Below are 12,211 nucleotides of genomic sequence, written 5' to 3'. Positions count from 1 at the left end.
ACATGTCATGTGTCCTTAAGGGGTTAAATGTGAAATTCACTTTGAATTCCTGACCATTCTCATGTGGGTAAATAACCCTGTAAATAATATTTATAATGACAACGTAACCTGGCAGATTATGTCAAAGGAATAAAATCTCTGAGATGAAACGTGCACATCAGACTCTGTAGGCAGTACTTTCCTTTAGTAAAAGTCTAAAGAATGTGATGTTCAAATACTACACATTCATCTGTCGGCTTACTGTATCTCGTAAACTGGACGTTAAATTTCACCAATTATATAGACCTGGTATATGTTCAGGTAAGTAGATTATTAATTTTATTTGCTAGCATTTATGTAACATCAACATATTCCCAAAATTTTTCAGTTATAAAAAAATAAAGGAAGAGGCGAAGAAGGCTCTGGTCACACTAGCTATTGAGACACTATAGGCACCCAGACCACTGTCACATGCTCATAAGTTCTCAAGCACAGCCATGCAGCATTGTCATGTGAATAACAACTGTCCAGGGTTCACAAAGCTTGCGTATCTGGTATGCACTGCCACTACACAGCCTGATTGCCCTCTCGTCTGCTGTCAGACTTGATTACACATTATAGTCATTTGCTCATCTAATGAAGTCTCATGCTTCACTGCTGTCATGTGTAGCCACAAATCATGGTCACCAGATAATCTGTTATCAGGTGTAGGCATGCAGCCATGTAGAAATTGCAGTGTGCCCCTTGCTTCAATCTGTTGCAGCGTGATCACATGGACAGGGTTAGCCAGTGCAGGACAGGCTTATTTTTCAAGTCGGGAAAACAAAATCACTTGAAAAACCCACTGCACTAGTTCAATTTCTACTCCATGTTTATTATTACAACATGAAAAATCACAGCTTGGAACTCTAAACTTCTTACCTTTCAAAGGGAGAAATGAAGAATAATCTTTATGGTGGAACCACATCTCTTTCAAATGATTTCTCATTAAACGAATATCCTATGCAATGGAGTGTTTTTTTTTGTTTTTTTTCCCCAAGATCTTTTATCAAACATATGGCAACTGTTATTTTTGATGTGTATAAATATATATATATATATTTTTTTTTTCTTACAAGCTTAATTTAACACCATCTGGCCAGACATTTTCTTTCAGCTCTTTGCATGAGATCCTCATCTTTATTATATTTCTTGACATAATTACAAGATGGGCATGCACTTAACATACAAATCATTCGTGATTAAGTGAGCCTTAACATATTCATTTTCTTTGTCCACTATAACGAATTGCCTGCAGTAAAGTAGTGAACTGTACTTTACATTTGTGGGCTTTGCCAATAAACACAATTAACATGGCACTACTGAATACATCAGGTGCTCAGTAAAGGTCGTCTTGATGGGTTTATAAATTGCTAAATTTTGTTTCTTACACTTTGTATGAAAAGCACATTTAGGTTTTATGATTGCACAACTATTTCTAGGTGAGTGGTTGAAAAGTGCATTTGATAGATTGCTAGAATGAAGCCATGCAATGCCAGTGGAAGACTGGGGATACATTTTATGTATTTTTAAAAATCTAATTATCTTGATGAAATGTAATACTTTAAGTGTCTCTGGACAGAAACACAATTCAGTGCATTTTTGTTCTCCCAACTGGTATTAGAATTGTTTAGATATTTGCATCCTACAGAGATAGCTAGCTGACCTATTGTGATTTTCATGGTTAATCATTGAACCAGTAATAATCAGGAATTGACCTGGCACCGTCCATTTTAGGTTAAAATACCCAAGCTGGATAAATAGGAGAGTAGGAGCTTTTTCCAATTTTGCCGATTTGGCTTAAAGGGACACTAGAATCATCAGAACAACTTAATGTTGAAATACATTTTGTATTTCTGACACTGTATGGTTCCTTTAAGTGCCTGCTATGGCACAATCTGTACAATAACAAAAACTGCATCGACCTCGTGTAAGGAGCATGGCACGCCGCCACCGGCCTGCGACAACCAGATCCCCCGCACCTACCACGGACGGGGAAAGAACGTGGCATCTGAGAAGTCCGGAACCCGAGGACTATTGATGCAGGCACTCACACAAGCCTGGGGCCAGAAGAGGGCCTTGTTTGGGCGTGGATACGCTGGCCACCAGCCGAACCCTCCTGGCCATGTTACCACACCACAAGACTTTTCCGCATTCACTCAGAGGTTCCCACCTCTAGGAGTTAGCTGATACTACCTCTCAGCCTACAGCTTTGGATCCAATTCCTACCCGACTAAAGTGGACGCTGTCTACCATACTTGCCTCCTGCAATGTGATTTCTCTTTATTAAGTTTATTCTGTGTTATGCACTAACAAATCGGTTCACTCAGCTCCAGTGATCTTACTTCTCCCTAGCTATATAGCATGTTTAAAAGCAATACTGAGTAGCAAGTGGTCCGGACTGCGCTATTATTGCCACCCTTTATATTTCATTTTAATTTAATTTCCTTATACAGCACGAGGATCTGTACACTGTTAATGATGCCAGAGGTTAAATCACCTGCTAGTTCCGCTTGCTAGCCTGTTTACGCTAATGCTGAGGATGTATCTAGTAGGCAGTAAATAACATGTTTATTAAGTTTGTTTTGTCTTAATCCACATGTCTGACTTTCCCTCTCCATTCACAAGTTTAACACCAGATATTAATGTAGACATGTCAGTTGAGCCTGCTTCTGCCTGTTCATAAAATACAAAAAATGAGTATTGCCAATCACTTGTGAAATGCTATGCACTAATTGTACATTGTGGACGCATTCATGATCCACTCTGACATTATCCCCCGACCCCACAGAAGAGTTACATTATTAGTGCTGTTTAACCTCTCTCTAGGCACTAATTTGTTACACATTCAAAGTGCCAAAAACGGTCCTAAGCACTTTGAATGTGGCTAATTTATCATTGCGGTCACATCTTAGTCTGCACAAGCTACTGATTTATTCCTGCTTGCACCTACACAGGACAATCATGTAACTCTGTGTTTCCTACAGGTACTTTTCTGCTACATATATATTAGATGCTTTTTGCAAAGCATGGTTTACAGATCATATTTCCTGTATATGTAGCGAATATTTACTCTACTTATTATTATTTTAACTCTACTATCTACCAATTTATTGCCAAAAACCAAAAGGTTTTTTTTGCACATTACTAGGAGATTGATCCTGAAAACTTTTGAACAGGACCTCCTTTCTAAGATCTAGAGCAGTGGTAGTCAACCTTTTTCTACCTACCGCCCACTAATGCATCTTTTTGGTTGAAAAAATTTCCTTACCGCCCACCAGTTTTCGCGCAAATGCAGAATATTTTTAAGAAAGGGGGGTGTTTTTAAAAAAAATAAATGTACGTACATTTATCTTTTTATTTCTACTTAATGCAGGTTTATAAGGTTTTTAACTTTATAACGTTTAATGAGAAAACAATAAAGTAAATTGAAATTACCTTTACTAGTGATTAATGAGATCCTTGAGGTTGATGCTGCGAGACTAAATATTTGATATCTGGTTCGATTTTCGTAAGGAACAAACAAAGGTCTCTTTCAGTGATATTCAGACGACTTCTCTGTTTGCGCATAATATGATTTCTCATTTGTGCGTCAGCTCATCTCCTCTCCCTCCTCAATTCCCCTCCCCACCGTTTATTCCCCTTTTTTTCTATTTTTTAACCGTCCTTATAGCAATGCCCAGTAGGAAGGCTGAGCTAGGTAGCCCACTTACTATAGTCCACTATAACATACAGACACACACACAAAGACACAGACAGGCACACACACAAAGACACAGACAGGCACACACACAAAGACACAGACAGGCACACATACAAAGACACAGACAGGCACACATACACACACACACACACGTATGTGTGCCTGTCTATGTCTTTGTATGTGTGTGTCCTGTGTGTGTGTGTCTTGTGTGTGTGTCTTGTGTGTGTGTGTCTTGTGTGTGTGTGTCTTGTGTGTGTGTGTCTTGTGTGTGTGTGTCCTGTGTGTGTGTGTCTGTATGTGTGTGTCTGTATGTTATAGTGGACTATAGTAAGTGGGCTACCTAGCTCAGCCTTCCTACTGGGCATTGCTATAAGGATGGTTAAAAAATAGAAAAAAGGGGAAAAAAAGGATGGGGAGGGGAATTGAGGAGGGAGAGGAGATGAGCTGACGCACAAATGAGAAATCATATTATGCGCAAACAGAGAAGTCGTCTGAATATCACTGAAAGAGACCTTCGTTTGTTCCTTACGAAAATCGAACCAGATATCAAATATTTAGTCTCGCAGCATATACATACAAACTAACAGGCACACATACAAACAGACATGCACACACACACAAGACATACATAGACACACACACATGCAGACACACAAACAATGACACATACATACAGACAGACACATACACACATACAGACACACATACGACACACACAAGACATACATACAGACACAGACAGGCACATATACAGACACACAAGACACACATACATACACACACAAAGACACAGACAGGCACACATACACACAAGACACATACATACAAACAGACACACAGACATGCACACACACATGCAGACATACATAGACACACACACATGCAGACACAAGACACACATACAATGACACATACATACAAAGACAAGACACACATACATACAGACAGACACATACACACACACAAGACACATACAGACACACATACGACACACACAAGACATACATACAGACACAGACAGGCACATATACAGACACACAAGACACACATACATACACACACAAAGACACAGACAGGCACACATACACACAAGACACATACATACAAACAGACACACAGACATGCACACACACATGCAGACATACATAGACACACACACATGCAGACACAAGACACACAATGACACATACATACAAAGACAAGACACACATACATACAGACACACACACACATATATACACAGACAGACACACACACAAGACATACATACAAAGACAAGACACACATACATACAGAGACACACACACACACATATACACAGACAGACACATACACACACACACAAGACATACATACAAAGACACATACAGACACACACACACACATATACACAGACAGACACATACACACACACAAAGACACATACAGACAGACACACACAAGACATACCTACAAAGACACACACACACATTATATTTAAGTCACCCTCCTGTTTCCTACCTTTAAGGTGCAGGAGGGTGACTTTCCCTGGGGTCCAGTGGTGGCTCAGGTGGATGGGAGTCAGAGTTCCCACTCTGACTCCCTGGTGTTCCTCCCGCGCGGCTCTCAGTTTTAGCTGGGAGGAGTGACCGGGGAATCACTTCCTCCCAGCTCTGATGTCATCACAGGGGGCCCGGTCGCGCTGTTAAAGCGCCCAGCGCTGACCGGGCCCCCTCACAATCCGCATCCATCGGGTGGCCCTGACAGCATGGGCCACTCGATGGACACTTTGGAAGGCGGCCCCGGCGGTTTACCGGGCGGGCCGGAGCCGCAAATGGTCACAGCGGTACCCAGTCGCACGGGTACCGCCGGCTCGCACCCGCCCGCCCGATCAACCTGGAAATCCCTACCGCCCACCTGGAATCCTGAAACGCCCACTAGTGGGCGGTAGGGACCAGGTTGACGAACCATGATCTAGAGTGTAGTTTATTTACTAGTAAGTTAGGTGTCCACTCACCATTAAGGTAACTTATTACCACATAGAGTATATATATATATATTATTTATTACTATTGTTATTCATTTTCCTGATACATGTAGCCAGGAAACGTCACTTTTTAACTACACTAGTAAAAATTATATTTTATATTTCAGGGCACTCACACTCTCCTTTTTCATTTCCACTACTGCTGTAGTCCTCTAAGGGTTAACCCCTATATGAGTGCATACCTTTGCTTCCAATCCTCTCTTTTTTTCTATTGTTTAAATTGTACATTGTATACTTAACTCTTGAATGCTTGTATTGTTCTATTTACCTCAATAAAACAAAGAATTATAAAAAAAAATGATTTAATGCAGATTTTTTTTAAAGACGTAGACAATGTCTAAATCAGCCAAAATAAAAATATGTGCTTATTTATTAGATTATGAACATTGTAATACTTTGATATGCTGTTCCTATAATTTTTTCGCCCAATAGATTAAGCTCTAACCTATTGCTAGAAATGTTTTAATTTTAATTTGTAATATAAAATTACTGTATAATGTCTATTTATCCATTTTAATTTATTTTAATGATTTAATTATATTTCTAGTGCTGCTCTGGAAACTGCCCAGCATGTGATCAGCAGTGCGGACGTTCATTAGGCTGCCGGAATCATAAGTGTCCCTCTATATGTCACCGAGGTAATTTATACAGTGCATTCTAAAAGATACAAATCAGATGTTAATGGAACACTGCAAGTGCTTAGCAAATACACTAAACTGCTTTTTCACTCGACCAGCAGGTCAGGTGAAAATGAATCAGAGAGGATAGTACCAGTCTATCCTGTCCATGATCCTTGTAGATTAGACAACTACAAAATGGTGGAATACTAGGTTCCAAAAACTGGGGGAAGGAATCTTAGAGAACAGTGGTAATGGTGGAAACTGGTTCTTATATTGCAGGAAGTAATCCTATGGCCATAGGTAACAAGGTACTAGTGATGTATGTATCTCCCCTTGTACACCCTTCTATGACCCAAAGGAGAGTATAAATCGGGACAGCTAGCCAATACCTCAGCTGTTCCAAGGAAAACCGCCTAATACCAGCATAGGACAGACAATGAATACCTGCAATAGATCATAATACCCCAGGTTGCTGTGCTAAGCCAGCAACTTGCCAATACCATTGTGTATGTTATGTTGCTAGGAAGTTCCCTTGTCCTAGTCTCACTTATTGCAGTTTTTTTGTTTGTTTGTTTTTTAACTGTAGCTATGGCCACATTGCAGAAATAAGCTATGTGGATTCTTGGAAAATTATAGAAAAACATTTAAAATCCTCAGCCTGTCACATCATAAACGACTTAGCAACCAGGATTGAGTATAAGTGGTTTTTATTTTCATTAATTCTGTAGAATGAAATTTGGTCTATAAGGACTCACTTGCCCTCATTTATACCCTCGGAATGTTTACCTGATAGACAACCTTTGGCACTCCATATATTTTGGACCTCACCTCCCCTGATGCTTTGCAAGTATTCTGGCTGTAAGAATATAGAGGGAGATGTAGACTAAAACATCTGGAGTGCTGAAAGTTGCCTCCCCTGACGCAGAGGAACACATTTTTCTGCCAGATGCCACTGGTCACTGATTTACTGCAAGTTTGCTCAGCCCCTGCTTACAAACAGTAAAGGAAGTTTCAGTGGCTCATATCATTCCTACAGTCGGTGAGGGAGGGGTTGAGGGGGAGGGAATGTCTCTACATTTTGTTGTTAGCATTATTTTTTTTATAAAGGCTGAACGAATAAGTAAAAAATAGAATTTGTGTACATTTGCCTATTTAAGTTTGTCTGCAAAGCAATATATATGCAAAATCTTGTCTTATATGTAATGTTTACATTCTAGCTATGCATTCCTTGCCTTAAATAAATGCTATGCTAAATTTTTAAATTAAAAAACTGCTCCTTAGTGAGAGGGTTAAACTAAATTGATCTGTTTTAACTTCACTTATGTATGTAGTTATCTCCTCCCACTAACTTTTTTCCCCTTCAGCTCAACAATGAGATAATGATGGTAGCTGGTGCATTAAAATGTGCAAATAATGATGAAATAATAATTGAAATAATTGCCTTTGAAATCTTCTTGGTAGTTTAAATTATGTCAGTTCCATTCTGTCAGTAGGAGTGCTGTATTTTTTTATAATCCACTGGTTTATATGATCTGTAGTTCTCCGTAGTATCATACATGAAGACATGAATAAAACTAATTATCAATCTACTAAGAGTAGTGCATTTTCTCTTAACCCATTAAATTGAATAATTTGTGAATTTCATGACTAAAGCTTTTTCCAGCTACCGTATAGACTATCCCATAGAAAGAGTCTACAACTAAATCCCCATAATTTTAACTAATAGGAAAAAAGAAAACCGTAACACAGTAGCTTCTTCCAACAAAGCATCAGCAAGAATAATAGGTAGTTATGCTATTTGGTGTAATAATTATCATCATATAGTCCTAACATATTCCTCAGCACTTTATAATCATAGAATGGGGATAATTGACAGAAAGTAATTGACCCTGTTCAAAAAACGTACAATCTAAGCTCAACCTCTTGCTTATGAACAAGTTGAACAACGACCTATTTGGTTTGGTAACTCTTATTTGTTTTGTTTTGCTTGTTTTTTCTGTTTTGTTTATGTTGAGAAAACCGCAAAATAGTGAAATGTAACTTACCGAATAACTGCTTAAAAGCATAAATGATAATGTCACTCGTGTTATATTCGTGTACCATGCATTCACAATAAAAATGGTTTTGGGAAAAAAAAAAAAGCATACAATCCATGAGGAATTGGTATTAACACACAAGTTGAATAATAACATGTCAAAGGGACAGAGTGATTGATGCATAAGATGTGTCAAAATTAGTTTGTCAGAGTGGTGTGTGGAAGAATGGAGAGTAAGCTATGCTATGGAGGTGAATTAACTGAGGAGGGTAATTGTAATGAGCGAAGCGTCACCCAGGAAGATGGTAGGGTTTTCTCAAGAGATGTGTTTTTATTGACTTCTGAAAGAACTGGAGATTAGGGGCGAATCTGATGGCACTGGGTAGGAAATTCCATCACAACGGGCAGCCTTTAAAAAATCCTGCAGATGATAGTTGGTGGTGCGGGAATGGGTACATGCAAAAAAGAAGGTAACTCACAGAAAGAAGTGAACGAGAAAGGGTGTATGTGTTGATTAATCCCTTAAGGACCAAACTTCTGGAATAAAAGGGAATCATGACATGTCACACATGTCATGTGTCCTTAAGGGGTTAAAGAGAAAATACAGTGAATAGTGTCCCTTTAGGAGTTTTTTGACCTCCAGTAAGTAGCTGATTGTTGGCTAATTTATCCTGCTGATAGTGTTTTTACCACATACTGTTGCAACAAGTAAAGAAAAATAAAGAACTCGCACATTAAGCCAAAATGTTATGGTCCTAATCTGGAAAAAAAACACATCAATTTTCTCAGTTCTTTGAAGCCTGGTTAGTCTAAAATAACACACTGACCTTATTTATGGCCCTGTCACTGCTGGAATGTTTGGCTCTTGATATCCTAATCATTTGAAAGGTTGTGATGAACGCTGATATTCTTTATGAGGCTTTATGCCGTGCTGTGGCTTTCATTTGCATTTCAAATGTGATACAAAAATGAATAATGGGACCTTTTCATAAATGTCACAAGGTTGAAATTTCTCGCAACCTTGGTTATCTCCCAAAAAGCCTGAATGTCTGTGATTCTAGACTAACAAAATTTGCTTTTTTTTTTTTATTGTTATACAACTGACATTCTGCTTATCTTATTAAATCACATGGAATGACTACCAATTCATCAGTTTGTATGAGTGAACAGTCTTGCATTTATAAATAAGTTGTTTGAGCTAGAAGTGCCATAACTATTAATTTCTCGAAGATTTCCCGAAGATACCCCATAGGATCAGCTGGGCATTTATGAATTAGTGGGTACTGTAGATCATGTGGTTGTCATAGGCTAGCTGTTAAAATCATAATTTATGGATATAGTCCATGGAATGGTATTGGTGATCCTGACATTGTGTACTAGTTTGTGGAGAACTGCTAAAAACAGCTGTAGGACATAATAAACATTTTACTGTTGACTTTTGCCCTCATTAGCGCATTAGAAAATAGTTACGCCTAACTAAAACAGTGTTGTTCTATGTACGATGAATGCTGGTGAGCTGTCTGTTGACCACGAACGGGGTAAATGTTTTTCAAAGCTATAGATAGCTTTGTGTTTGTGTATACTATTCCTTTTCTGTACTAAAACAAGAAAACCACTGTTATTTGTGTACCTATTAAATCACAGTCATGACTTATCGCTTAAATTTTTATTAAGGTTACTACATATTTGATGTGAAAGAAATCGTTAACATTTGAATCTTAATTTTGGGTCCTACTTTGCTTCTCTGTAAATTGGAAATAAGATCTGATTCTCTCCACATTTGTTCTTTGCTAGTGATTTCTACAGAGTAATCAGTCATAATCCATGAATATAGCTGATAAGTTAAATAATCGTTTTCTTTAATATATTTCTATTTACTCATGGTCATAAAGAACATTTTAACATTTCAGGAAGCTGCTACCCTTGTCCAGAGACGGTTGATGTGAAGTGTAATTGTGGAAAAACTGTACTGACTGTGCCATGTGGCAGAGAACGTAGCACAAAGCCACCCAGGTGCAAAGAGGTTTGCAGGTTGGTACATCTCATCGTTGTGATGATCTCTGCCGTTTGTGAACTGCTTTGCTATTACCAAGGTGCATACACTTCACACAATAGAAATGTAGCTTCTGGAGAGGTTTTAGCTGCCTGCCTAATAAAGATGTAATGTGCTAGCATAAAAACTTATTTGAATTGATATATGCAGAATAATACTTGAAGCGAAGTTGCCACTTCTCTGTAAATTACGTTATTGAATAAAACATCTGAATCGGTGGTCCTTATACCTGGTATAGGAGAAACCAGTCCCTTTCACCTATTGTTTTCGATGACAATAGCCCTTGCAGTGATATCATCAGCTCATTTTCTTATTTAAACATTATCTTTACACATTGCTACTAAAAAGATAGGACCCAATATCCACTGTGAACCACATACAACAATGATCAAATTAAACGTCTCTGGTAACAATAAAACATACACCAGTGAAAATCACCTATAACGTGTTTAACCTTTTTATATGATGTTCCATTTTCATTTAAAATATATATTAATGATTTAACAAGGGGCATCACAAGCCAGTTGAGTCCAGGTAAGGCCAGATAACACATTGCAATTGAGGAACAGAAACATTGTCTTGGTTTCTGCTATTCCACCATATTCAAAGTCAGTGAGCCAAGATGGAGGTGCCCAGGTCCTGGATAGATAGATGTGTGGATTTCAACATTTATTTTTATTTTACAGAACTCACAAAAAATAATTTACTAAATATAAGGGATAAAAAAAAACAGAATATTAGAATTCCTGGAAAGTGATAGAACCCCTTTTAAATTCAAAATGGCCGTGGTTTAAATGTAAGATTTTCTTGTCAAATCATGAGTTTGTGTCAAAATAATTGCCTACTCTGTTTTGCGTTTTTTTCTTTTTAAATAAAATTAGAAACCTTTTTTTTTTTGTTTCTCTCTCTCTTTCACCGAGATATTAATTTTCCTTGTTTCTTTATATAGTAAGCCTTCTACTTGTCACCATGAGGTCAGAGAACGTCACCGATGTCATTTTGGACCCTGTCCTCCATGCCGTCAAATCTGTCAGAGGGCTTTGCAAAAGTGTTGTCATTTTTGTCCCATCCCTTGCCATGATGAAGCGCTTGTGAAACAGACAAGCCAGGTATAGAATAATATTATGTTTTATTTTGTTCTCTATAATTCCCTTTGTTCGTGGAGTTAAAACGAAGTTTAGAATTTTTGCACAATTTATGCTGTCTGAATTTGACAATCAATGTCAAGTTATGTTTTCTCTTTAATGCTGCCATTGCTATAAGGCATTGGTGCATTGAAAGGACGTTCTAAGCACCAAAACTATTTAAGCTTAAAGACCCTTAAAGCACTTTATCTTGCTAAAAAGCTTTATGTGTAAAGAGTATGTCCTATTATTTTCATAATTTTGGTTTGGTTAGATCTGTGGAGCTAAACTCAAGAGGCAGCTATTTGGCCAGAGCACTTGCCTTGCAAAGAGTTCTCATTGACCTGCATTGGCAAGTCTGTGATTGGACAGCCACAGAAAGTCTGGACGGGGTTAGAAGGGGAGGGTTTGCAAAGGCAACTGGCATGACGACTGTAGCTTTTTCCAAGTTGTTTAGATATATCCCAATGAAAAAATACATAAACAAATGCAAGCAAATTTTAATTGGGACATGTCTACTAAACATTGATTTTTATTTATTTTGTATTTGGGCACTGCTTTTATGAATAAAACATTTTATTTTCAATCAGATCTTACAGCGCAGTGTTTTCACTTCATGAGTTCTTGTCTCC

General features: G+C 38.1%; 1 protein-coding gene across 2 annotated transcripts in view; it reads left to right on the top strand.

The window, feature by feature from the left end:
* NFXL1 (nuclear transcription factor, X-box binding like 1) overlaps nucleotides 1–12,211 on the top strand; it is a 70,874-nt gene that overhangs the window by 21,781 nt on the left and 36,882 nt on the right. For both annotated transcript variants that reach the window (XM_063457926.1, XM_063457925.1), the window contains exons 12-14: nucleotides 6,295–6,385; nucleotides 10,313–10,433; nucleotides 11,405–11,564. In XM_063457926.1, coding sequence (XP_063313996.1) covers nucleotides 6,295–6,385; nucleotides 10,313–10,433; nucleotides 11,405–11,564 — 372 coding nt within the window. The remainder of the gene's footprint in view (nucleotides 1–6,294; nucleotides 6,386–10,312; nucleotides 10,434–11,404; nucleotides 11,565–12,211) is intronic.

The sequence above is a fragment of the Pelobates fuscus genome, chromosome 6, assembly GCF_036172605.1.
Source record: "Pelobates fuscus isolate aPelFus1 chromosome 6, aPelFus1.pri, whole genome shotgun sequence".
NCBI lineage: Eukaryota > Metazoa > Chordata > Amphibia > Anura > Pelobatidae > Pelobates > Pelobates fuscus.
The sequence above is the reverse complement of the archived record's forward strand: the minus strand, read 5'-3'. Positions and strand labels throughout refer to the sequence as shown.